A 24,900-nucleotide genomic window follows, 5' to 3' on the forward strand; every position below is an offset into this window, starting at 1 on the left:
GACAGCTCTGGGGACATCTCCCTTCTTACCTCCTTTCTAGCTACACACATCTGCCTGACACCTGGGGCAACTCTACTTTGAACCTGAACCCTTAAGGACAATGCTTACATACTTAAAGTCATTCCTTTGTGATGAATTTATTTCTACTCTGTAATACCCCTTCCCAGTGATTTAGCTGCCATTGTTCAAAATCTGTTCTCCATCCCTTATAACTCATCACTGAAAACTATCTCTCTCTTCACTAATGTCCTCTTTCTGAAGTTAACCACCACCCCTTTCACTGCTCTTCAGAATGCTTGCTCCATAGCCTGCCAACTAGCTTTCATCTTAAACCTTTCTTTCTCCCTTTCTTACTCCCTCCTATTCTTGTACTCATTGAAACCTGTCTCACAATAGAAATATCGCTGGTCTTCCAATTCACTGGTCCTGGTAGGTAAGTTAGAATCCTTGCTCTCCACTGCCTTTTCCAGACACTCCTACCACCATCACTCATCACTTCTTCTTTGGGGGTTATTAAGTCAATAGTTATCACCCACATAAAATTCTTGTAGTTCTTCTCTGTAGACTTCCAGGATATTCCCCTTCTTTCCTCAGTGAGTTCAGTGTCTGGCTCACAATTATTCTCAGCTTTTTAACTCCTGCCCTTATACTAGAGGACTTTAGCATTTATAATGATACTCACTCAAATACCCTAGCTTCCTAATTCTTTGATGACTTATTCTTCTACCCCACTACAACTACACACTGAGATAGACATACCTAATGATCTTACCATCACCCACAAATGTCTCACTTCTATATTCATGAACTCTGCCTATATTTGGTCATTCTTTGTTATTATTCCACCTCTTCCTCTGCTTAGTAACACCAAACCCAGTTCTTTTTCACTATGACCTCTAATCCCTCTAACCTGAATTTTCTTAGGTCATCACACCTACATGATCTACACTCTCCTTCTTTTCCCATCTTTACTGCTTGGTGAATTAGTTCAATTAGTTCAAATCTGTAGTGCCCTCTTTTCTCATGTCCCCTGACTCTTCATCCTGTTGAAGATTTGCCTTTCCAACTATCTGCCTTGGATTATTCCCACAATATTCCTTGACTCTTATTTACATATTAATGAGTGAAGCTGGAGAAAAAAGGTAACAAACATTTGTAGTGGACATAGCCCCAACTGGTCCCTCATTGCAGCAGGGCAAGCCTTTTATACCTTCCTAATTATTTGATATCCCATTTGCCATAGTGGCTTTTCTAAACCTTTTCATTCCTCTTTAACCCTGCCAATGCTTTTTCTCTCCCCTTGAGTATTCTTGCTTCATATTTTACTGAAAAAGATTAAGGCCATTTACTTTCTCCCTTCCCTCCTCATGTCATTTCACTTAGATGCCTTCTGCCACTCTATTCTCCTATACTCATCTCACATGAAAAGGTTCTTCTTCTCCTTACCAAAATAACACCTTCTGTAAGCACAAATGATCCCTTCCATCCCATCTTCTCCATCACATTGAATCCTCTATCATCCCTACTCTCAGTAATCTTCAATCTTTCTCTGTTTACTGCCTACTTCACTGCTAACATAAACATGCCCATATTTCCCCCCCTCCTCTATACCCACCAGCTGTTGTCCCATATTGCCTCAATTTCCTTCTCATTCACTTCTTAACTTTCTACAGTTTGGCTTCCAGCCTTACTATTTAACCACAACTACTCTCCAGAGTTACCAGTGATCACTTAATTGCCATATCTAATGGCCTTTTCTCTATCCACATTCTTCTTGATCTCTTCAGCATTTGATACTGTCACTCACCTTCTGGGTTTTTGTGACAGTATTCTCTCCTAGTTCTCCTCTTACTTGTCTGACTGATTCTTCTTAGTTTCTTTTGCTTGAATTGTCATTGAGATCATGCTCACTAGTTATGTATGTCTCTATCTTTGGCCTTTTTCTCCCTCAGTGATATTGTGTTTGTTGATCTAAATCAGCTTCCACAGATTCAGTTCTCTATGAATATGGTTCTCAGATCTATTTGTTCACCCCAAACATCTGTCTTGAATTCCAGTTTTGCATATCTACTCGCCTACTGGTCATCTCCATCAATGTGTCCAAAACTATCCTCATTTTCTTCAGACCAAATTCTTCCCCTCTTCTTATTTCCTTATTGTTATGGAGGGTACTACTCCCCACCCCCATCACCCAAGGTCACAAGCTACATGTCACTCTCAAAATTTTTTTTTATTTGAAAATCTTTATTTAATTAATTAATTTGGCATATTTTTCCATGGTTACATGATTCATGTTCTTTCCCTTCCCTCCTTCCAGCCCCCTCCCACAGCCAACAAGCAATTCTACTGGGTTTTACATGTATCATTGATGAAGACTTATTTCCATGTTATTAATATTTGCATTAGGATGATCACTTAGAGTCTGCATCCCCAATCATATCTCCATCGAACCATGTGATCAAGCAGTTGTTTTCTTCTGTGTTTCTACTCCCATAGTTCTTTCTCTGAATGTGGATAGTGTTCTTTCTCATAAATCCCTCAGAATTGTCCTGGATTATTTCATTGTTGCTTGTAGATTATGCCACAGGGTATCCGTCTCTGTGTACAATGTTCTCCTGGATCTGCTCCTTTCACTCTGCATCAGTTCCTGGAAGTCATTCCAGTTTACATGGAATTCCTCCAGTTTATTATTCCTTTTAGCACAATAGTATTCCATCACCAACAGATACAACAATTTGTTTAGCCATTCCCTAATCGAAGGGCATCCCCTTATTTTCTAATTTTTCGCCACCTCAAAAAGTGCAGCTATAAATATTTTTGTGCAAGTCTTTTTCCTTATTATTTCTTTGGAGCACACCCTCAACTTTTCACTCTCACCCCACTCTTTACCATATCCAATTGGTTATGAATTTCTGACAATTCCAACTTCATAAGATCTCTCATATATACCCACTTCTTTGACACTGCCACCATCCCAGTCCAGGCCTTTATCACCACATACTTAGACTGTTAGAGTAGCTTGCTGGTTGGTTTCCCTGAATTGTGTCTTTCCCCATTCAAGTCCATGTTCTACTCAGCTGTCAAAGTGATCTTCCTTAAGCATGTCTCCCTCACATCCACATCTCCTACCCTTATTCAGGGGCCTCAAGTGCCTCCCCTCAACCTCTAGGATAAAATATTAAGTCTTTTGTTTGCCTTTTCCAACTTGACCCAACACTTACTTACATTATGATCTGGAAAAGTGGCATTTATTATTTCTGTTTTTCTGCATTTGTTTGCTAGTATTTCTATTAAATGCAATAACCAAGGGACAGAACTTTTTAAAAAATCATTTTACATTTGGGAAGGTAAGTGTAAATAAAAGCATCATTCATAGACTTCCTTATTATTCATTCCTGGTAGGGTTTTAGCTGAGGAAAAAATGTACAGCTTTTACTTCAGTTGTGTAACATAAAATATTGGAGAAAGTCAAGAAATTAAAAACTTCTGGTATCCTAGGACATCTTTCTTGGTGTATATATATTTAGCATAAGGTCAGACAATACTGTAACATTGTTTTCTTTTTAGTCATTAAACTTTTATTGGACAATTTTCATCACGACCAACATTATAAACAAGTACTTTCTTGGGTTAATATTAGTAAAGCACTGTTAAAAAAATATTATCCAAGAAATTTCGAAGTTGGAATTTCTAATGGTAGCATAACTACCTAGTAATTAATGCAAGCATCTTATAGGTTTTTTAACTTTCTGATCTTAATGTTTCAAAGATAAGTTTATTATTGTATAAAAACCATAAGATCATTTATTTTAATTTTCTACTTGTAGGTTTGGGATTTTTATTGACACATGTTGATAATGGAGGATAGTGAGGTGAAGGAGGAAGCAGAGTGAATTTCCCTACGTATTAATGATGTCCAGGGGTAGTTGTTAGAAAGTACCAGATGCCTCCAATTGGAAATATTAGCGTTTGGGAGAACACTGGATAGTGTTAGTAGCATGACCTGGGTGAATACCTTCTCAGACTGACTAGTTGCATGATCTGGGATAACAGCACTTCTACAATCTCTTGGGAAGCTCAAATGTGGTAAGATGCAAAGTTATCTTAAAATCATAACCCATTATATAAATGTCAGTTTTTGTTGTGACTATTGTTATTTATTATTGTTGTATTGATGATGATGATAATTAATGATCTACTGCTAGAGGAATTAATTTTGTAATTGTCACATTTAATAATAAGGTATAGAGCTTACCTGCATGCCATTCAAGTTACTTTTCAGTGTCTTAAAAAGTTGTTTATTTCAAATTTGTTATAACACTCCTTCATTTACATTTTTCATTTGTGCTTTATTTAGGAAGATGGAAGAAAATATTCATGTCTAATGTGTTTTATTTCAACTTTGACATTCCTATTCCCTCCATGTACTTTATCTTTAGAAAATCCCTTTATCTGTAGCATTATTTTGCATTAATCTTAGCTTGGAGAGGTTGCTGGGGAGGAAGTTACACAGTGGGAGGAGAAGAATAGTGTCTTGCTCCCTAGTTCTTCCCATGTCAGGTTTTCACAATGTAGTTTGATTACTTTGTGACTTCCTGCAACATTAACCATATTTGTATGACTCTCTAAGAGAAAATATGAAAACATTTTTATAAATAAAATATGTAAAAGGAAGATAAAGGCATTTCATACCCCTGTAGATGCTTTTCTTATCTGACTTTCAGAATATATTTATTCCCCTTTATTAATGCCAGTGATTGAAAACTGACAGTTCATCAAGTACAAGTTATGGAAAGTATATTGAATATACTTTTAGGAATTAAGACATTTTCACAGAATCATAGAATGGTAGATTTGAGAGAGACCTTATAGATCATCTTATAAATAAAGAAACAGTTTAGACTCTGAAGTCCTTTTAGCGCTAGAGCTATGATCCAGTTAAACTACTTTGTCCAAGGTAAGTGAACTGTACCATGATTTTTTTAGGCTTACAAGTTTTACATATTAATATCAAAGGCTTACAGTTATTTTTCAGTCATGACAGTAAAGTATGGTTGTATAACTAATTAAAACTACTTAAAGTGATTATGAGACCTAATGTGTATTTCTCTTTTTTCTTCAAAGTTTCATGGTTTCACCCAAAAGAAAACATTCTCATCGTCATCTTTCCGATTTTGGCTATACTGCTTTTCTGGGGTCAATTCGGTATTGTGAGTAAGTACTAAAATAAATCAGTTCTTTTTTTATTTCTGTACATTTTTTGGTAGTAAAATTGCTTAGTTCTTTTGAGACAATGGTAGAGAAATATCCAAAGAAACAATTTGCTGATAATGTGCTTCTGAAACAGTGCCAATACAATAAATAAAAATGTGTTTTGCTGTGATTGTACAGTAGTTTGTGCTTTACTTAATCCTTCCAATAGACTACTCTCTTTCCTAACCCACTTTCAGTTTCTAAGAGTGAGGGTCAGTATTTTCCTCCTTCTTTTTAAGGATAAAGAGATAGCACCATGAGTTTTAATGGTAGGTCCTTGGATCACAATAATATGTTAATGCTAAAATTATACCTCGGGTCTAAAGATCTATTCTCCCATTGTTAAATTTCCCAGTCTAAACAAGTGAATCCTCAGAATACAGTATTAACAATGCTTGCTCATACTGAATAGAACTTTTGCTTGGAGGCAGTAAAGACCTAGGTTCAAGGCCCAATTCTGACACTTATAAACTATGTAACAAGAGAAGTCATTTAATCAGGGGCAGCCAGGTAGCACAGTAGAAGAGTGCTAAGTCTGGAATTAGAGAACCTGGATTCAAATTTGACCTCAAACACTTCCTAGCTATGTGACCTTCAGCAAGTCACTTAACTCCTATTACCTAGCCCTTACCACCTTACTACTTGATATTTCAGTATCTATTCTAAGACAGAAGGTAAGGATTTTAATTTTTAAAAAAGAGAGAAGTCATTTAATCTCTGTGGGCAAAACTCTAAAGACTATTATTTATTGGTGAAGTTTGGTATGTATTAGTGAAAGTAATACCTTCAGGGGAATTTTCTATTCTGACCAAATCAAAGGTCATTGATTAGTGGCATATTATTCCTGCTGTATCCCTATTAGCCACAGGGAAAAATGCTAATTTTCTTTTGATTTGATTAAATTCAGTCAAATGACCATAATACTGAGTACTTACTTCAGTTGCATAACATTTAGCACCAATTATTAGTCATTTTTACTCTGGGTAAATTAGCTGTTCTTCATGTTAACCTTTTCATGGTTTTTTTGTTTTTGTCTTTCCAACACCTAGTACAGTGTCTTAAACTTAGTAAGATTTTAGGTAAATATTTGTTGAATTCATTGGAGTTTAGAGAAATTTTATTTGTGCTTACAGTTATTTTTATGATAATTAATACATTTAGTTTTTGCCTATTAGTGATGGAAATGAGAATTTTTGAAGTTATAATAGATCTTTTATGCATACTTCTCTAGAAGTATTGATAGGGTCAATTTAAAATATGATATATATGTATTTGCATATTAGATATTAAGTTGCCACTTACTGAGATGAATAAATAAAAATTTCAGATCTTTGGTATCTTTGCCTCCTTAGATACCTTTTAAAATGTTTCCTCAATGCCCTCACGCTTGTATCATCTCTGGCACTGATCTCTGCTGTGTACAGCTGTTCTAATGCATCTGCTTTTCCCTGAAACAAACAAACAAACAAAAATAAAATAAAGTAGCTCTTTTTTCTGAAGTCAGTTATTTTCCTCTTTACCCAAAACATTTATCCTTTCCATTCTCTGATCTTCCCTTTTCCTCAGTAAGCTTTTTTAAAAATAGTTTTCTGTTATCTTTAGTTTTGCTTACTAGACTCTCAGTTCATGGTAAATATACTGATACTCTTCTTGCTAACCTTTTGTATTGTTTCTTAGGGACCTTCTCCTATTTCCATTCCCCACTTATATTTTTTTCATATCCAAGTTGGGTAGTGAGTTCCCTGTGCATTTACATCTGTTTCTTTAAGCGACTCTTCTTTATTCTTTCTCATAAGAATTATTTATCTTCCCATTCTTCAAAATTTTATTCTTTAGAGAGACCTATCCGTAGTTGCCTGACCTGTCTTTGAGCAGTATTAATCCATGTAGAACTTACCTATCTTTGAATCTCCCTCTCCCAGAGTCAAGGATGCATTTTTTCAAGTGCATGAAATCCCCTCTCCCAAAGTGCAAGGACATCAGATGTAGTTAGCTTTCCTCTTCTATCACAAAGTCAGCATCATTTCCATCCCTTCATCCAAGTTCTACCTATTGGTGAGAAAGGCAGAACCTAATTTTTCTTTCTTCTATATTTTGAAGGATTAAGTTATTTTTAAGGCAACTAGCAGATTGCCAGGTATTCTGCTTTTGGCAAAGAGAAAGCTCAAACATTTGTCCTCAGTGGAGCACCCAAGAATTTGTTTTTGGCTCCAAGTAGTTTATTGTTTGATTCTTTTCATCAGTGATTTGGATAAAGACACAAATGACAAAGGACACAGATCTGGGATAGAAAACTAATACAGAATGATAGCATCCAAAAGAATACTGACAGTATGTGTCTCATAAGTTGAAACTCATTGGGAGTAAATGGGTAGTAGTCTTACTCTTGGGTTAAAAAAATTTAACTTAATTAATTAACTTAAGTATAGGATGGAGGATTTATGCTTAGGTAGTAGTTTATTTTTAAAAGACCTGGGATTTTTAGTTGACTTTCGTCTTTATATGAATCATCTGTGAAATATGGCATCTACAAAGGCAAATGTAATTTTAAGCAGTTTGAAGAGAGGTCATAGGGGCCGCTAGGTGGCTCAGTGCATTGAGAGCCAGATCTAGAGACTGGAGCTTTGGTATTCAAATGTGTCCTTAGATACTTCCTAGCTGTGTGACCCTGGGTAAGTCACCTAAACCCCACTGCCTACCCAGTATTGCTCTTCTGCTTTGGAACTAATACACAGAATTGATTCTAAGATGGAAGGTAAGGGTTTTTAAAAAGGATACAAAATATCAAATTCAGTTTATGGTATCATAGTTTAGGGAGAATTTTGGTGTGTTGAGGAGCATCCAGAAGGTAGCAACCAAGACGGTAAAGATCCTTGAATCTATGTCACATAAGGATCATTTGAGACCCAGTGGAAAAATCAGTCTCTGGGGAGTTCATTCATATCCCACCTCTGATTGTCTGTGAGTAGAGGCAGATTGCTTCATCTCCCTGAGCTTGGTTTTCTCATCTGTAAGATATGGAAGTTGGACTAAATGATCTCCGAGGTCCCTTTCAGCTCTAAATCACTTGGCAGAGTGAATAGTGCTGGATTTGGAGTAAGGGAGGACTGAGTTCAAATCTTATCTCTTAAGGGTCATATGTGACCCCTGAGCAAGTAACAACTTGTCTCAGCTTTAATTTCCTCACTATCTTAAATGCTATGTGAATTCTACCTATTATTATTCTATGATTCAGTGATAACCCTTCAAGCATTTGAAGGACTACCAAAGGGAAGAGTGAATATATTTATTCTCTTTGTCTGGAGCTCATAATCAGGAGCCATGAATTAGAAGATGTAGAGTTGCAAACTCATCCTTAGGGTCTCAGTGATAATGGTGTCAAATATGCCTCCTTGCATTACACTTTCTAATTAATTTTGCCTGCGGTCCATTTTTAATGCCTGTGTGTGTAGTTCTCTGGGATAATGGTGGCTGTTTTTATCTTTTTTGTTGTTGTTGTTGTTGGCTCCTTTCTTGGATTTTGTTTCCTGTTACTCTCTGGGTGTCTAACTGATATTCTCTCCTTGTAGCTTCTCTCTTTGCTCTATTTACTTTCATTAATATCTTTCTGAATGTCCATAAAGAGAGTTTTCTCTGCCTTTTCAATTTAAATCCCTTTTAACAAATCAACAAGTATTTTAAGTGCTTCCTATGTGCACTTTCATTTTTATATATACTATAATTAGTCTGCTGTACTTTTTTTTTTTATCTTTTAAGGACAATAACTCTAAAAAATGGAACTTGTAGGCTTTGAACATAGAATCCAGCAAAGAAGAACTACACAAAAGAATCAGTTGGTTTTTTTTGTTTTTTTAATACCCTTACCTTCCATCTTTGAATCAATCTTGTGTATTGGTTCCAAGGCAGAAGAATGGTAAAGGCTAGGCAATGGGGGTTAAGTGACTTGCCCAGAGTCATACAGTTGGGAAGTGTCTGAGGCCAGATTTGAACCGAGGCCCTCCTGTCTCTGGGCCTGGCTCTCAATCCACTGGGTCACCCAGTCGCCCCCCAAATCAGTTTTTGAAAAAAAAATTATTTAGAATATTTTTCCATGGTTACATGATTCATGATTTTTCCCACCCCTTTTCCCTCATCCCTCCCTGAGCCAACAAGCAATTCCACACTAGATTATACATATATCATTGTCCAAAACCTATTTCCATGTTATTCATATTTGCAGGAGAGTGATCTTTTAACATCAAAATCCTGATCCTATCCATATCAAACTACATGATAGATCATATATTTTTCTTCTGCGTTTCTGCTCCCACATTGCATTGCTACTAGTAGAAAAGCCTATTTTTCAATTGTGCCACCATGTATCAGTCTCCATGTACAATATTCTCCTGTTTCTGTTCCTTTTGCTCTGCATTGATTCCTGGAGGTCTTTCCAGTTCACGTGGAATTCCTTCAGTTCATTTCCTTTCAGCACAATAGTATTCCATCACCATCAGTTATCACAGATTGTTCAGCCATTCCCCAATCAAAAGACATCCCCTCATTTTCCATTTTCTTTGCCACCACAAAGAGCACGGCTATAAATATTTTTGTATAAGTCTTTTTCCTTATTATCTCTTTGGGGTACATACAAACCCAGCAGTGTTATGGATGGATCAAAGGGCAAGCCAGAATCAGTAGAATTAAGGGAAATTTCTACTCACTATGTGAACTATTTAAAAATAACGTTTTAAAATAAAAAAAGAATTTTTAACAATAATCTCAAAAGTTTTAAGTTACACAGCTATCCTTGGCAGGAGGATGGCTCCAGATTACTTCTTAGAGATCCACCTGCTGTACAACAAGACCATAGAATTTCTGGTTCTTTGAGATAGAAAAAGAGAGAATATGACTTTAACACCTAACCTCTACTCCTTGGCCCAACTCCAGGTTGGATAGGGCTATTATAGAGAGGAAAGCTGGATTTTAATTACTTTTTCATGAAAATATGGAAGGAAAAAGAAAGAAAATGTCAGCATAGCACCTGACAAACCTCTGGTTGCCAAACAGAAAGAAATAAGAAGAAAGGCCATCAGAAACTTGTGTCAAGTCAGTTCATATATTCCCAGCCACGTCTCCATGGCTACTCTTCTCAAGTCCAAGGGAAATGTAAACTCCTATTGCAAGCTCATAGACGAAAAAGTCACTTACGAATTTGAAAGTCCTGACCTAATTAATCCACAGAAAGTTACTTTCCTCAATCTTATCTATGTGATCATTAAGGACCACAGTTCTGAACCCATAGGTATCCAAACTATTCATCTTAGAAAGTTGTCTCCTTAACATGTTTACTGCTTTCCCTCCTCATTCAGATTCCTAGAATATTTGAGCTGTCAAATTCTTTGCTAAGGATAGTGGAGCTAAGGATGTCTGCTGTATGAAGTACAAATTAAAATTAGTAAAACTATTGCAGCAGGCTAATATTTTTTTATTTGCTATTTGTATTTATTAGGGATAGAATATTGGTATGGGGTTAGGAAGAACGCAGTTTGCATTTTACCTTGGACACTACTACATTAGTAGTTATCTTAAGTCACTTAAATACTCTATGCTTCTGGTGACACCCAAAGATTTCTCCACTGAAACAAAGATGAGTTGCATTTGTCATCAGTTGAGGTAGTTCCACACTTGGAGTTCCCTATCCTAAGGAAGAGTAAGTATAAGAAAAAACACTTCCCAAAAAGATTGATAGAGGTAAGGTGCAGAAGCTGCCCATAATTGTGGTAACTACCATGGATGTGTATTCTTTTTCCAACTCTCTTATCAGTTGTTAAGGGTGGGACTTTAAATAGGTCACTTTCCCTCTTGTAGCCTAATTTCTTCATCTTTGAAATGAGAGGATGGACTGAATTATTCCCAAGAACCCATCTTAATCTAAAGTATATAGTAACTGACAACTTGCTAGCCTCCAGATAATGTGTTCTTAAGACTCATCATCAGTATTCTGTTTCAACTTTTGGATTTGGTACTTGTGTATGTTAGGATTTTGTTGTGTTAGTTTGAGAAAGGAATTGATACATAAACTAACCAATGTTCAGTATTTTGAAGAGACACTTTAAGTGCTATGTAAAATTCAGATGATGTTTATTTTTCTATTTGGTTTTGTGTAAAGCACAATATTGAGAGTTTTGTTGAGGTCGACACTAGTTGGCATGTCATAAAGTTATAACTTAATGCAGTAAACCAGAAGTGAACAATTCTTCTGGTTTGATGTGGCTTTTTTTTACTTAACCATATCTTGCAGAAACTACTTTTAGTATGAAGGAGGTAGGTGGATTATTTGAACCCTAGAATGATCTTACTTTCCTCTGCAGAATCAGTTGTCCAGCTTGAGTCTTGATTTGTTTTATTCAGTACATTAAATTAACCCAACAGTAATCTTTGCTATACTTAAGCTGTTTCTCAAACCTTGGATGTGCCTTTTAGCTTGGGGTGGGGGTGGGGGGGAAAGGGCCAGCAGTATTCATCAAGCTTAATCTCAATCCACAAAATCTTGCTGAATGAAAAGCTTGGACTGTGCCTTCCATTGATATACCTGAGTGGATTATTTTCTTAGATCCTGCTTTCTTCTGTCTCTAGGGAAAGACTTTCCAGTAGGACTCAAGTCTTCTTCAGGTCCAACTACTTAAAGGGGCCAAAATTTCTTATTCAAAGAACTCTAAACTCATCAAACAGATAAATAAATGCCTTATGTTTGCATTCAGTGATAAAGCTTGCTCTTTGAGATTTAGTAATTAGAGATTCTTTTTTTGCTTATGGCCCTTTCTATCCTACAATGAAAATGGAAGTATTCATTTTAGTTGATGTTTGTTAACTTCAGAATTTTTTAAATGGGGAAAACATACTTTTTAGAATGCTTAGATCAATTCATAACTCCATCAATAGTGCATTATTGTGCCAATAGACATTCCTGCAGGTCCCCCTACCCCCAATATGTCATTTTCCAATTTTGGGGTCCATTTTACCAATATTAAAGTAGTAAGGTGGGATGTCAGAGTTGCTTTAATTTGAATTTATCTAATTATTAATGATATGGAACATTTTTCATGTAGCTATAGATGGCTTGGATTTCTTCAGTTAAAAACTTATTCATATCCTTTGAAAATTTATTAATTGGGGAATGGCTCTTATTCTTACATAGTTGAATAAATTCTTTTAATATCTTGGAAATGAGACCTTTTTCAGAGAGACTTGCTACAAATATTTCTTTTCCATTTAACTGTTTTCCTTTTAATTTAGCTACATCAAATTTGTACACAAACCAAAAAATTTTTAATCAAAATTGTCTATTTTCTCTTCATTGACTTTCTCTATCCCTTATTTGGTCATGAACTCTTCCCCTATTCATAAGTTTAAAAGATTTCTTCTTTATTTCTTTGATTTTTTTTTTATCACCTTTTCTGTAATGGTCATATGTCTGTTTGGAGGTACATGGTTTGAGATGTTGGTGTAGACCTAATTTCTGTTAACCTCTTACCCAGTTTTCTCCATAGTTTTTGTCAAATAGTGAATCCTTACTAAAATAGTTGGTTTGGCTTTATCAAACAGAAGACTACGAGGTTCATTTCCTTCAGTATGCAGTGTACTTATCTGTTCCACTAATGATTGCTCTATTTTTTAAACAGTACCAAATTGTTCTTATGATTATTGCTTTACATTATAGGTAAGGATCTACTATTTCCAAATCAACTTCCTTCTTTTTTTTAATTGTTTTGACCTTTTTTCCCCCTGCAAATAAATTTCATTCTTCTTTCTAGTTCTATAATGTGATCCTTTGGTAGCCTCATATGGCACTTAGTAAGTAAATTAATTTAGATAGTATGGCCATTTTTTATTAGATTGACTTTGTCTACCCATGAGTAATTAATGTTCTTTAATCATTTAATTTATTATTTAAATTTACCTTTATTTCCTTAAATAATATTTTGTAGTTGTAATTCATATTCTTGTGTATATCTTGATAGGTAGACTCCCAGGTATTTTATATTTACTGTAGTTATTTCAAATGGCATTTCCTTTTCTATCTCTTATTTCTGTATTTTGTGGGTAATAATATTTTGTTTGCATTTATTTTATATCCTGTAATTTCACTGTAGTAAATTAATTTTTAGTTGCCTTTAGAATCTTTTATCACATCATCTGCAAAAAGTGATAATTTGGTTTCTTTTTTATGCTTATTATTTAATTTATTTTTCTTATCTCATTGCTATAGCTAGCATTTCTTACACTGTATCAAATAGTAATTTTGACAGTGGACATCCCTGAATTACTTCTGATCTTTCTAGAAAGGACTCTAGTTTATTGGTATCCCATATAATACTGGTCCTTGGTTTTAGATATATATTATTAACCTTATTAAGAAAGGGTCCATTTAGTCCTTTTCTTAGTACTTTCTAGTTTTGTTTTTAACATAAATATATATTAATTTTTTCTCAAGTGTTGTCTATATCTGTTGAGATGATATAGTAGTTTTTGTAGTTCTTGTCATTACAATCAATTCTGTTTATTGTTTTCCCAAATTAATTCAACTCTGCATTCATGGCATAAATTATTGGTATTAAGACCATATTTGTGTCATAGAAGAAATTTGGAAAGTCCCTTCTTTTGCTTTTGGCAAAAAATATGACAATATTGGAATTAATTGTTCTTTGAAAATTTGGTAAAATTCACTTGTAATTCCATCTGGTAATGAGTTTTTCCCTTTGAGAGTTCACTTATGGCTTGTTTAGTTTCTTTTTTCTGAGTTTGAATTATTTAAATTCACTATTCTGCTATTCTGGTTATTTATATTATAAATATTCATCTGTTTCATTTAAGTTTATTCTCTGTATAAGCAGAATGAAAAAGTAATGTCAGAAAACCTGAATATTTCTTACCATCTCTCCTTTCTGAATTATCAGAAAGTAGTTATGATATCAGAAAATAAACAAAGTGGTGTTTCCCCCTTTGTTTTGCCACCAAATTAAACTTTTTCCCATGTTTTTTGACTTTGTCTGTTCATTTATTAGTCATGGAAAGGAAAGTCATCTTGATATATTTTTCTCTTGAGTCCACCTTACATTCTGTTCAAACATTTTAACTTCTTGCTGTTTTATAACATTTACTACAGTTCATAATTAGATTCTGAGCCTGCTAAATGTAGTATTTGAAGAAGTCATATAAGTATTGCTTTGGCTATATAGTTCAGTTGTTTAGAGAACTGTGATAGGAGAAGGGCATAGGTTTGATCTCCAGTTAGATTTGATTCATTCCATAGTTGACAATCTAGACTTTGCTAGTTGTCTACCAAACATTTAACAGTTGCATGGAGGTGAGAGTGTGTGGCTGGAGTAATGCAAATCTTTCACAACAACCAAGAGACTACTCCAAGGGCATGCCCTACTGATAATCTACCAAGATCATCATCTCCATAAAAGAACAGCACACCATCATTATTATAATTACTATTGCCAATCTATTTTCTAACCTCAGGTTTGACCTGTCTATTTTCTCTCTTAGCTAGATCATTGCTTTCAATTATCTAGTCATAAAAATCATTAAATTGTAGAACTAGAAAGGACCTTAGAGAGGGGTTGCTTGGCCTAACCCCCTCCCTGTAGAGTTAAGGAAGCAGAGATTTAGGGAATGGAAGTGACTTACTCAAGGTCAATCAAATTGTTAGTGATAGTGAAGACTAGAATCAGGGTCTGTCCCTTCTTCCTATTACTTGCCATTTACTTTCCATTACTCATACATCAATTACTATGGAAGTGAGCCATCTCTTATCAGTCTGATGGAATTTGATAATTATTTCTGATATTGTAACAGTAGGTTTCTTCCCTTCCTCAACTCTCTCCTATATGTCCCTTTCATTTTCCTAAATCCAAATAAAATCATTGCTTTTTTTATCCTAGGAGTCAGTTTTTGTATCTCTGTTTCTCAGTGGCAGAGATAGCTTTCATTCCTTCCCTTCTCCATAATTTTGGGACTGCATGGAGGCAAATTTAAGCTTGACATCAGGGAAAACTGATAATTAGAGCTTTACAAAATTGGAATGGTTGCCTGGAGTAGTGGTGGGTTCTTTCTTTTGGAATGTCTTATAGTAGAATGGGAAAACTATTTGTCATATATACTCTATCAGAGATACATGTCTTGTGTAGATTAGAGTTCATATCCATTGAGGTCCCTTCCAACTCTCAAACTATGTGATTCTGAAATTAAATTATTCATGTAAAGTTTTTTAGACTTTGAGAAATGTGTCTGTTCCCTCCCTATATAACTTTAGTGGCAAAAGAATAAAATCTATAATTTGCTCCTTCATTTGAATGCAGATGGCTGCTGGATTTATTTGCTAGTATTTATATATACCTCTTTAAGGTGCGCAAAATGCTTTGCATTCGTTAAGTCATTAGTTCATCCCAACAACCTTGTGAAGTAAATGCTGTTATTTTCTCCAATTTGCAGATGAGGGAACAGGTTGAGAGAGGTGATTTGCCCAAGGTTACTTAGTATTAAATGTCTGAGACAGAATTAGAAATCATTTTAGGGGGCAGTTAGGTGACTCAATAAAAGAGTGCCAGGCCTGGAATGAGGAGGTCTTGGGTTTAAATGTGACCTCAGAAACTCCCTAGCTGTGTGACCTTGGGCAAGTCACCTTAACCCCCATTGCCTACCCCTTACCACTCTTTTTTGGAACCAATACACAGTACTGATTCTAAAGGTTTAAAAAAAAAAAAAAAGGAATCATTCAACAATGCAGCCAGGTAGCATAGTGGATAGATAGAATATTAGACTTAGAGTTAGGAAGACCTGAATTCACACCCCACCTCAGACACTTATTAACTGTTTGACTGTGGGCAAGCCACTTAATATCTCAGTCTCAGTTTACTCAGCTGTAAAATGAGGATAATAGTATCACCTTCCTCACAAGAATTATTGCAACAAAATTTAATAACATATCATTTATATTTGTTTACATACATGAAATAACATTTTATTTACATTTATTTCATTACAATACAGTGCCCTTCTTACTTTGTTACAATCCCTTTTCAGTAAACTCAATAGTTTCCTGTTAACTTTAGAGTCAAATAAAGTCAAATAAATAAAGACCTTGTTTGGTCTTTAAATTCCTTTGCAACTATGGTTCTTCTTCACTTTCACTTTACCACCCTTCTTTGCTCTCTAAAATCCGTTAACAGTAGCCTACTTGTTTTTTCTCTCATACAACACTCCATCTTCCAACTCTTGTCATGTACATTTTGCCCTACATATCTGGAAAACTCCCTCCTCTCACCTCTCCATTGTCTTTTTTTAGCTTCCCCTGGCGTCCTTCAAGACTCAGCACAAATCCCAACTTCTTTCCTAATCTTCCTCCTTCTCTCCCACATATTACCTTCCATCCACTCAATACATTTTTTTCATGTACATAAGTATTCACATATTGTCTTTTCTACTAGAATGCCAAGGCTTTTTTAGTGTGGTAGGGACAGGGTTTTTGCCTTTCTTTGAACCCCGCAATACATTGCATAGTGCCTGACACCTTGTGTTTAATTAACAAATGCTTGCTATCTTTTTTGTCTTCTCAAGTAAAACAGTACTGGGATGATTTAAAAGTCAAAACTTAAAAAATAGTTATAGCTATTGTTTTCTATAATGACTTACTTTAATATGCTGATTTTTTCTCACTTTCATTCTGAAATCTTCTTGTAAAAGCAGCAATTTTTAAAATTGAGAAATAGATTCTGCTGTCAAGTAACTAGACTATAATACTAACAAATTAGATAGTCTTTGGTGTGCCAGTCTAGTGCATTAAACTTGAAGTTTTGCTTGGGTCATAGATGTTTAGAGATGACTTGATATTTGTTATAGTTGCCACCTTTAACTTTTAGACCAATTTTTGTCAGTTAGATTCACTTACTTTTTTAATAGTAACAAAAGATCACAGATAAAAAGGTCCTAGAAGTTGTATGCATCAAAACCACATTTTTTACAGCCCTTCTACACTGTCAGAATTTGTGAACAGGCTAGCTAACAGGACACCACATAATTGCTACAGAACATTATTAAAGTATAGCAACTGTGTGTGAGCTGTGCCAAGGCGAACTATGAAGTCAACTGATAAAGAATTTGAACTTGTGTTTCAAAGATATTGATGGCTGGAGCATCAGACAGATCATGCTAACATACAAGTTGGAGATTTTTGTTTAATGAGTAAGAATATAATTAAGTCATTCTTTCTCCTCCCACCTTCTCTCTCTGTCTCTGCCTGCCCCCCCCCCTTTCTCTTTTTCTCTCTCTGCCTGTCTTTCTCTCTCTCTCAAGGCAGAAGTATAGTAAGGAGAAGACAGTGTTGGTCAAGTGACTTGACCAAGGCCACATAATTAGGAAGCAGCTGAGACCATATTTGAACTCAGGACTTCCCATCTCCAGGCTTGGCTCTCTATCTACTGCTCCATAATTCTTAGAAGCAAGGATTTTGTATTAAAAACATAAATATAGGTATTGCTATTGACCAACATGTTGGATAATTATAATAAAGAAGATTATACCATAGATTTTTTTTAGAGGCAACTAGTGAGCACAATAGTTGAAGCACTTAGCCTAGAATCAGGAAAACCGAAGTTCAAATCTAGCCTCAGAGGTTTGTGAAATTTAGTCCATAGGCCTCCTTCTCTGCCAACATTGTTCCTCTTTAAGCTCCAATTTCTTCTTTATCCCATTATGTATTTTTAGAAATAAATTTCTTATAGTTCCTCTGCTGTTATTTTGTGGTTGCCTTTGAAATTTGGTTCAGTTATTATTGGAGGCCTTTTCATTTTCTAGTTGTTTTTTTTTAAATACCCTTACCTTCCATCTTAGAATCAATACTGTATATTGGTGCCAAGCCAGAAGATTGGTAAGGGCTAGGCAATGAATGGGGGTTAAGTGACTTGCCCAGAGTCACACAGCTAGGAAGTGTCTGAGGCCAGATAGGAACCTACACCTCCTGTCTCTAGGCCTGGCTTTCAATCCACTGAGCCACCCAGCTGCCCTCTCTAGTTTTTGTAAGCCCTCTTTTACAAAGTTTCTAATATGGTATAATTTATTTAATTACTTGTAATTTTCTTAGCTCTATTTATCTTGTGTTTGTGTCTGCTCATGTCTGTTGTTTTGGTAGGAATGCTTCAAATACCTCTCTTAATAAATGTCTATCTTTTTTCATTGATTAGACTCAGGTATTCAGAGAATGTCATTTTAAATTTCATCTTAATCTCTTGACTTTTAAGAATATATTATCCCTTACCCTCCTGTGATTGTTCATGGATAATAGTCTTATGTTATTCAAGTTTCCTTTATTTTATATTTAAAGGTCTTTTTTCTGCTTCATTTGCAGAATTTCTTGATTGTCATTGGTATTGTTAAATTTAACCACTCTGGGTCTTGGAGTTTGCATTTTAGAATTTTTGTTTTTGTTTTCCTCCTGGAGGCAATCTGTGGATTCTTTTGATTGGCATTTTGATTTCTGTATTCAGAAGATCTGTCAGCTTTTTGTACTATTATTTTATGATGTTCAGGGTTTTTCCCCCATCTTATTATGTTCTCTAGGGAGGTATGATCTTCAAATTATTTCTGTATCCTGTCTTTGAGAGCAATTTCTTTTGTTTATGTAGAGATAATGTGTGTGTTTTTAAGAACATTTTTGTATTTTGCTTCTCTTGTTCCCAACTATACTTCACTTAAATATGTTTATATCTAGGTAGGTTGGTGTTTAAGCACCTAAGAATGCTAGATTTGGAATCTGGAAGAAATGAGTTCAAATCCTCCCTCTTTGACACTTGTTAGCAATGTGAACCCAGGCAAGTTCACCTGATTTCCCTTAGTCTTGTTTTCTCATCATTTAATGGGACTAATAAACTACCTACCACATGGAGTTGTTGTGAATATTTGATGTATAGTCTTTTGCAAATCTTAAAATTCATATATAAATGCTAGTATAATAGCTATTCTCAATGACTTATTTTCTTTTGCTTCTGTGATGAAACTTACTACTATGGATTCATGTTTTTTATTTATTCAATTATTTCTGTGTACAAGTCATTAATTATATAATTTCTCCATTTTTAACTTTTATTTTGAGAATTTTTATTTCTCTCTTGAACTATTTATTAACATCTTCATTGTGGTAACATGTTCTTTAGCAAATGCACAAGGTCCTTGATTCAGTTTCCTTTATTTTGCAATATTAAGAAAGTTTATTTTCCCTGTTGATTTTTCATTAAATTTCTTCCTCCTAAAATATTTGGTAATTTGTGTTTTTTTCCTTTTATTCCCTTGTTGTACACCTTCTGACTTTTTCCCCCTTTGATGGCAGATCCTGCTCAGATTGTCACAGTAGTCTTAGTTTACTCTCACATTGTGATTCTAGATCCTTCTCCTTTAGTTTAATGCAATTCTCTACCTTTCCTCCCTCCATCTCATGCTGGCATCTTATTCCATTTTCCTGTTTTCTTAGTCCTCTGACTTAGCATTGTAGCACTATACTGCTGCCCCCAGGATGAACAGTTTCCGTTTTATTATATTCCCAAGGGGGTGGACAAAGATTTTGTGTCAGCTAATTGTTGCCACAGAATGGTTTGGTGAGAGTATGGAAATGGTGTGCTGGAAGAGACAGTAGCAGCCAGAAGGGAATTGCTGAGAGGATCCCAGAGCACAAGTTAGTGACTCAGGTTGTACCATCCTGTCAAAGGAAGAAGGCTGGTGAGGGAAGGACTGTTGAGTGTTCTTGTTAGGAATTAATTAGCCTTCTTTATTGTCGATTCATCAGGTTGTTATCTTTTTAGGCTTCTTGGTATCTTGGCTTATGGAGGCAATAGCAATTACTCTTGCATATAATTTCTATTTTGGGAAGTTTTTGAGAGTTCACAAAGCCTGGAGAAAATAAAAATGTCTAATCATCCATCATCTGAGTAATTTGACCCATAAGTACTAGTATGTAGCAAAGGCAAGCTTGAAACCTAGGTCTTTGGGGCTCCAAGGCAAACTTTCATCTGCTATGCAATAGTACCTCATAAAGTAATTGTAACAGCCAAATCAAAATATATTTAGAAAGATAAATTTTTGTTTAATTAAAAATATATCATCCACAATAAAAAAATATATCATCCACAATATTTGTTATCTCTAAATTGACAGTATAGCTTTTGCCAGAAAAAAAAAAGTGACGCTGTTACCTTTCGGTAGTTTTTTTAACATTAGAAATGATTTAAAAATATTTCCTTTAATTTTCTTCCATGTAATAAAACTCCAATTACATACATTTTATTTCCTCCTTTGTTATGAAAACTCATAGTTTACTTTGATAATTTCATGTAAGGTAGCACCCTTCTAGAATATTCTTCTAGAATATGTATGGTTTAGTTCTTTTTATTCACTGCCAGCTCTATTAGTGTGGTGCATGTACACATGCATCCTGGGGAGGATTAATGGGATAAACCAGCCAAGAAGGTATGGCAAGATGGTTGTCTTCACTGATGAAGGGAATGACCACACTTAAGAGATTAGAGATCCTTCATAACCTCGATAAGGTCAGCATTTTAACTATAACTTTCTATTTAAATAAAAGTCTGAGAGAATGAAACTCCCCAAATAAGTGGGATATTTTTACTTATAATCATAAGACATTTTTGTTCAGTTGGATTGTATCTTATTTAGATACTAGAAGTTGTAGAAGCAAAATGGTTTTTTAATGATTGAGTTGAAATAATTCTTTCTTTTTTCTTTTAAGCGCTTAAATATAAATCCAACTGTACAAGTGAAAAAACTATTGGATTAATTATTGCTGGATTATTCCTTACTGTGGTGGTTATTGTTGGGGCCGTTCTCTTTGTACCAGGTAAGTTGATAAGAAAGAGTGGCTTTTCAGGGTATAGAGTTATGGCTAATTACCTTATTGCATTAATTTAACACAGTGCGTTGTTTTAAAGTGGCATGAGCTCAGGTACAGCTGGGTCTTTGGGATATACCGACCATATGAGGTTCAATTTTTGAGGTTAATTAGTCTATCATTAAGAATCGAGCACCTCCTATATGCCCAGCAATGTGTTGGGTGTTTCGGGAAAAGCACAAATATTATAAGACCTGCTGCTTGCTTATATTCTCATATATGAGAATCTTATATTCTAGATAGTGAGATAAAAGGCATAGATTTGTGTGTACCTATACACATACAGGTATATATAAATTTATCTGTTTATATTTGTACCTATATGTATATGTGGACATGTATGTTTAGTTCCCTCCAGTTTAACAAGTATATACACATTCCACTATATGTTGGCAGACACATGTATGTAGGCAGACATGCATTCACATATATTTTGTGTGCATACATTTAACAATTATATGTACACATGCAGAATACATATGCAGCCTTATAAATAAACTCTGATATTTCTGTAAGGGTTAATGGAAGGGAGAAACCAGTATAAGCCAGTGTAGTTAAATAGGGCTTTTGAAAAAAAAGTGGGACTTGATTTGACCTTTGAAGAACTGGGTGGATAAAATTTGGATAGGTATTGAGTTATTTTTGGCTGGGGAAACTTCTTGAACAAAGAAGTGGGCAGATGACATCAGTTTAACCTAACACTAAACACATATTGCCAGCAGAATTCTATATTAGGAATGGGGGGGGAGAGATAAAAAGTTTAGATAAGATGCTCTCTTATCTAAATTGTAAGTTTCTCCAGAACTACAATTTAGGAGGGCAGGTACATGACATATGCAGGTAAGTATTATTTAAATTAAAGATAAGTGCTGTGATAATGAGATAATGGCTACCAATAAATCTTTTAAAACCATAATATTTTTAAATCTATCCTTCTATATTCATTTTATTTTTTTACAGTGCATAGAGATGCAAGCAAAGTGCTAGGAGAGATTGCCTTGAGAACAGTGCTTGGCACATAGGTGCTTAATAAATGTTTATTGGTTGGAGGGGGAAAGGACTTTATTAATGTGGGAAAACTTTATGGACAAGTTAAGATTCAAAGTATTGGTAAGAATTAAACAAGTAAGGAGGGTGGTGGGAAAGCATGCCTGGGATAAGCAAGGAGTTGTGTAACAGAAAATTCAGAACTTGATGCAAGACAGTGTCTAGTTCAGTTTCACAGAAATGTAAAAAGTTGACGGGAATACTATGAGATAAGTCTTGAAAAATAGTTTAATAGCAGATATTCAATGTAAGACTGAGTTTGAGCTTACCACTTCAGGGTTTGAGAAGAGTAACATGACCAAATTTCTTTATAAAAGATATTCTGACAGTATGAAGGCTGATTTGGAAGGGGAAGAGGGTACAGTGGAAAGATTTGCTTAGGAGACTACTGCAGTAGTCCAGGCAGGTGGCAATGGGAATGGTAGCAGTGAGAGTGGAGAGGAAGAGAATGCTGATAGAAACATTTTAGAGCTGAAATCTATAAGACTTAGTAACTGGAAACAAAAAGATGGGAGAGTTAAAAGTAATACCATAAAGTTTCAAAAGTGAAAAGCTGGGTGAATGGTGGTTTCACAGACAAAAATAGTAAAGTCAGAAGGATAGAGTTTTTTGAGAAAGACAGATGAGCTCAGGATGAGCATATTGAGTTTGAGATATCTGTAGAACTTCAAGGGGGAGATAGAGGTTAAGGAAAAGGGAAAAGTCTCAAGGGAAAGTTCAAGGCTAGAGGTAGAGATTATGATCCACCTCTCCAGAGGGTAATAGTCAAAGCTGTAGGAGAAAATGAAATTATCAAGACATCACATGCAGAGAAAGAAAGGAAGGGTGTAGTTCAGTTTTGGAAATGCTGAATCTGAGATGAATTGGATTTTGGTTGAGGTTTAATTACTGATCCTGCTTCTCTTAAAACACTTGTTTTCTTACTTTTCCTCACGTGAGAATAATACCATTTTATTCACTAAAATAGTTTTAACAACTATTATACAATTTTTAAAAAGCTATAGATATTTTATGTCCAATGTAGTTGTTACTTAATATAACCAAAAATTAAATTTATTTTCGCTATTAACAGGTGAATATTCAGTGAAGAATGCTTCTGGACTTGGTTTAATTGTAATTCCTACTGTGACATTAGTGGTCCTCCAATACTGTTTATTTACGACAGGTAAGGACTCATTTCTTGTTATAGCATGATTTCTCCCATCTGTCATTTATTTTTTTCATCTTTTGCTAGAAATAATTTTTGAAAATTTTAAATAAAACTAACTTCAGATATTTTAAAGTTACTCTTGGTAACATACACTTTAAACTGTGATTTAATTTTAAAAGTTGCTATAGGTTTTGGAGGCATTTAGAACTTTTATAAAAGGTTTTATTTCATGAACTACTTTCATTTTTATTTGAATTCAGTTAATAGAATGAAATCATGCTGCATAATAGCTTGATATTTCTTTTTATTCTTATTACAGTTTTGTCATCATAAAGAAAAAAAGCAAAGTAAAACCTTTTCCACAAAGGATTTCTCATCTTAAATTTATATAAAAAACAAAAATAATAATGTTCAACATAGCCTTTTTAATGACCTTTTCCCAAAAAATGTTATGATAGATATGCTAAACTAATCCCTTTCCCCTTTAGTTCTTTGTTTGCATTACAGACAACTATAAAATATTGCTCTTAATTCATAAAGCAGAAAATTTTCTTTGCTCTGTAATTGGTAAAGTTTTTAAATCTTATAATTTAACAGTGAGTGAGATGAATAGGCTGTATCAGCACAACACTCTTTAGTGTTTCAATTTTTAAAAAATGTGCTCTTTGAAAATTCACACTGTAATAAAATGTCATTTTCACTGATTTATTTTCCCTTGGTGATAAATTACCACGTTTTAAAAAAATTAATAAACATTCCTAATCTTTCTGATATCTGTTAATCTTTTGGTCATGTAAATGAAGTTTAGTGCATTTTGAGGAGAGAAGGGTTCATTTGTTATAAGTTTAAAAATCTGGGTAGTTGGCCAGGTAATTTGGTAGATATTGCAATGTTTATAAGAATAAACATGTTTGCATAATGAAATTCTTCACCAGAGCAATTTTGTGGGAGCATTATTAAGCCACATGGAAAGAAAAAAATGTAAAATACCTGGGAATTATAAAAGTGTCTTTCATCAAGATATTACATTAAAAAAAGGTGTGCTAGCCTTCTGGCTGTTAGAATAAGTTGTTTCTTTTTATGATGAATGTAAAACAAAGATTTAGGATCCAGGTTTTATAGTTCTAAGGGCCATTAGATTTCTTCAAGAAATGTAAACTTCCTGTTATTTTTTAATGACTTGGCTTATGATTTTAAAAAACAAGGAACCAAGGAATTCATAGTCAATATTTTTTATCTTAAATACTTAAAAGAGAAATAAAACGTTTTCAAGTTTTCCCTTCCCCTTTGTGATTTTTTTCCCCCAGCTTTTGGGATGTCCCTGTTTGCCATCGGTATATTGATTCTGCAGTTTTTGGGTTACATTCTTGCTGTTATTGGACTAAGCCTGTGTATCACAGGTAAGAAACACATTTCCTATATATAGAATGATTACATTTCCTTTCATTTACACTAATAATGCTGTAACATTGAAAACCATTTCTTTTTTTTTTCTTTTAACTTTTTTTTT

At 34.5% G+C, this 24,900-nt stretch overlaps 1 protein-coding gene across 4 annotated transcripts in view; it reads left to right on the forward strand.

The window, feature by feature from the left end:
* Window positions 1-24,900, forward strand: part of CD47 (CD47 molecule) — a 66,610-nt gene that overhangs the window by 24,301 nt on the left and 17,409 nt on the right. For all 4 annotated transcript variants that reach the window (XM_044670108.1, XM_044670109.1, XM_044670110.1 and 1 more), the window contains exons 3-6: window positions 5,125-5,214; window positions 21,035-21,142; window positions 23,313-23,405; window positions 24,698-24,790. In XM_044670108.1, coding sequence (XP_044526043.1) covers window positions 5,125-5,214; window positions 21,035-21,142; window positions 23,313-23,405; window positions 24,698-24,790 — 384 coding nt within the window. The remainder of the gene's footprint in view (window positions 1-5,124; window positions 5,215-21,034; window positions 21,143-23,312; window positions 23,406-24,697; window positions 24,791-24,900) is intronic.

This window comes from Gracilinanus agilis, chromosome 3 (genome assembly GCF_016433145.1).
Source record: "Gracilinanus agilis isolate LMUSP501 chromosome 3, AgileGrace, whole genome shotgun sequence".
In the NCBI taxonomy this organism is placed as follows: domain Eukaryota; kingdom Metazoa; phylum Chordata; class Mammalia; order Didelphimorphia; family Didelphidae; genus Gracilinanus; species Gracilinanus agilis.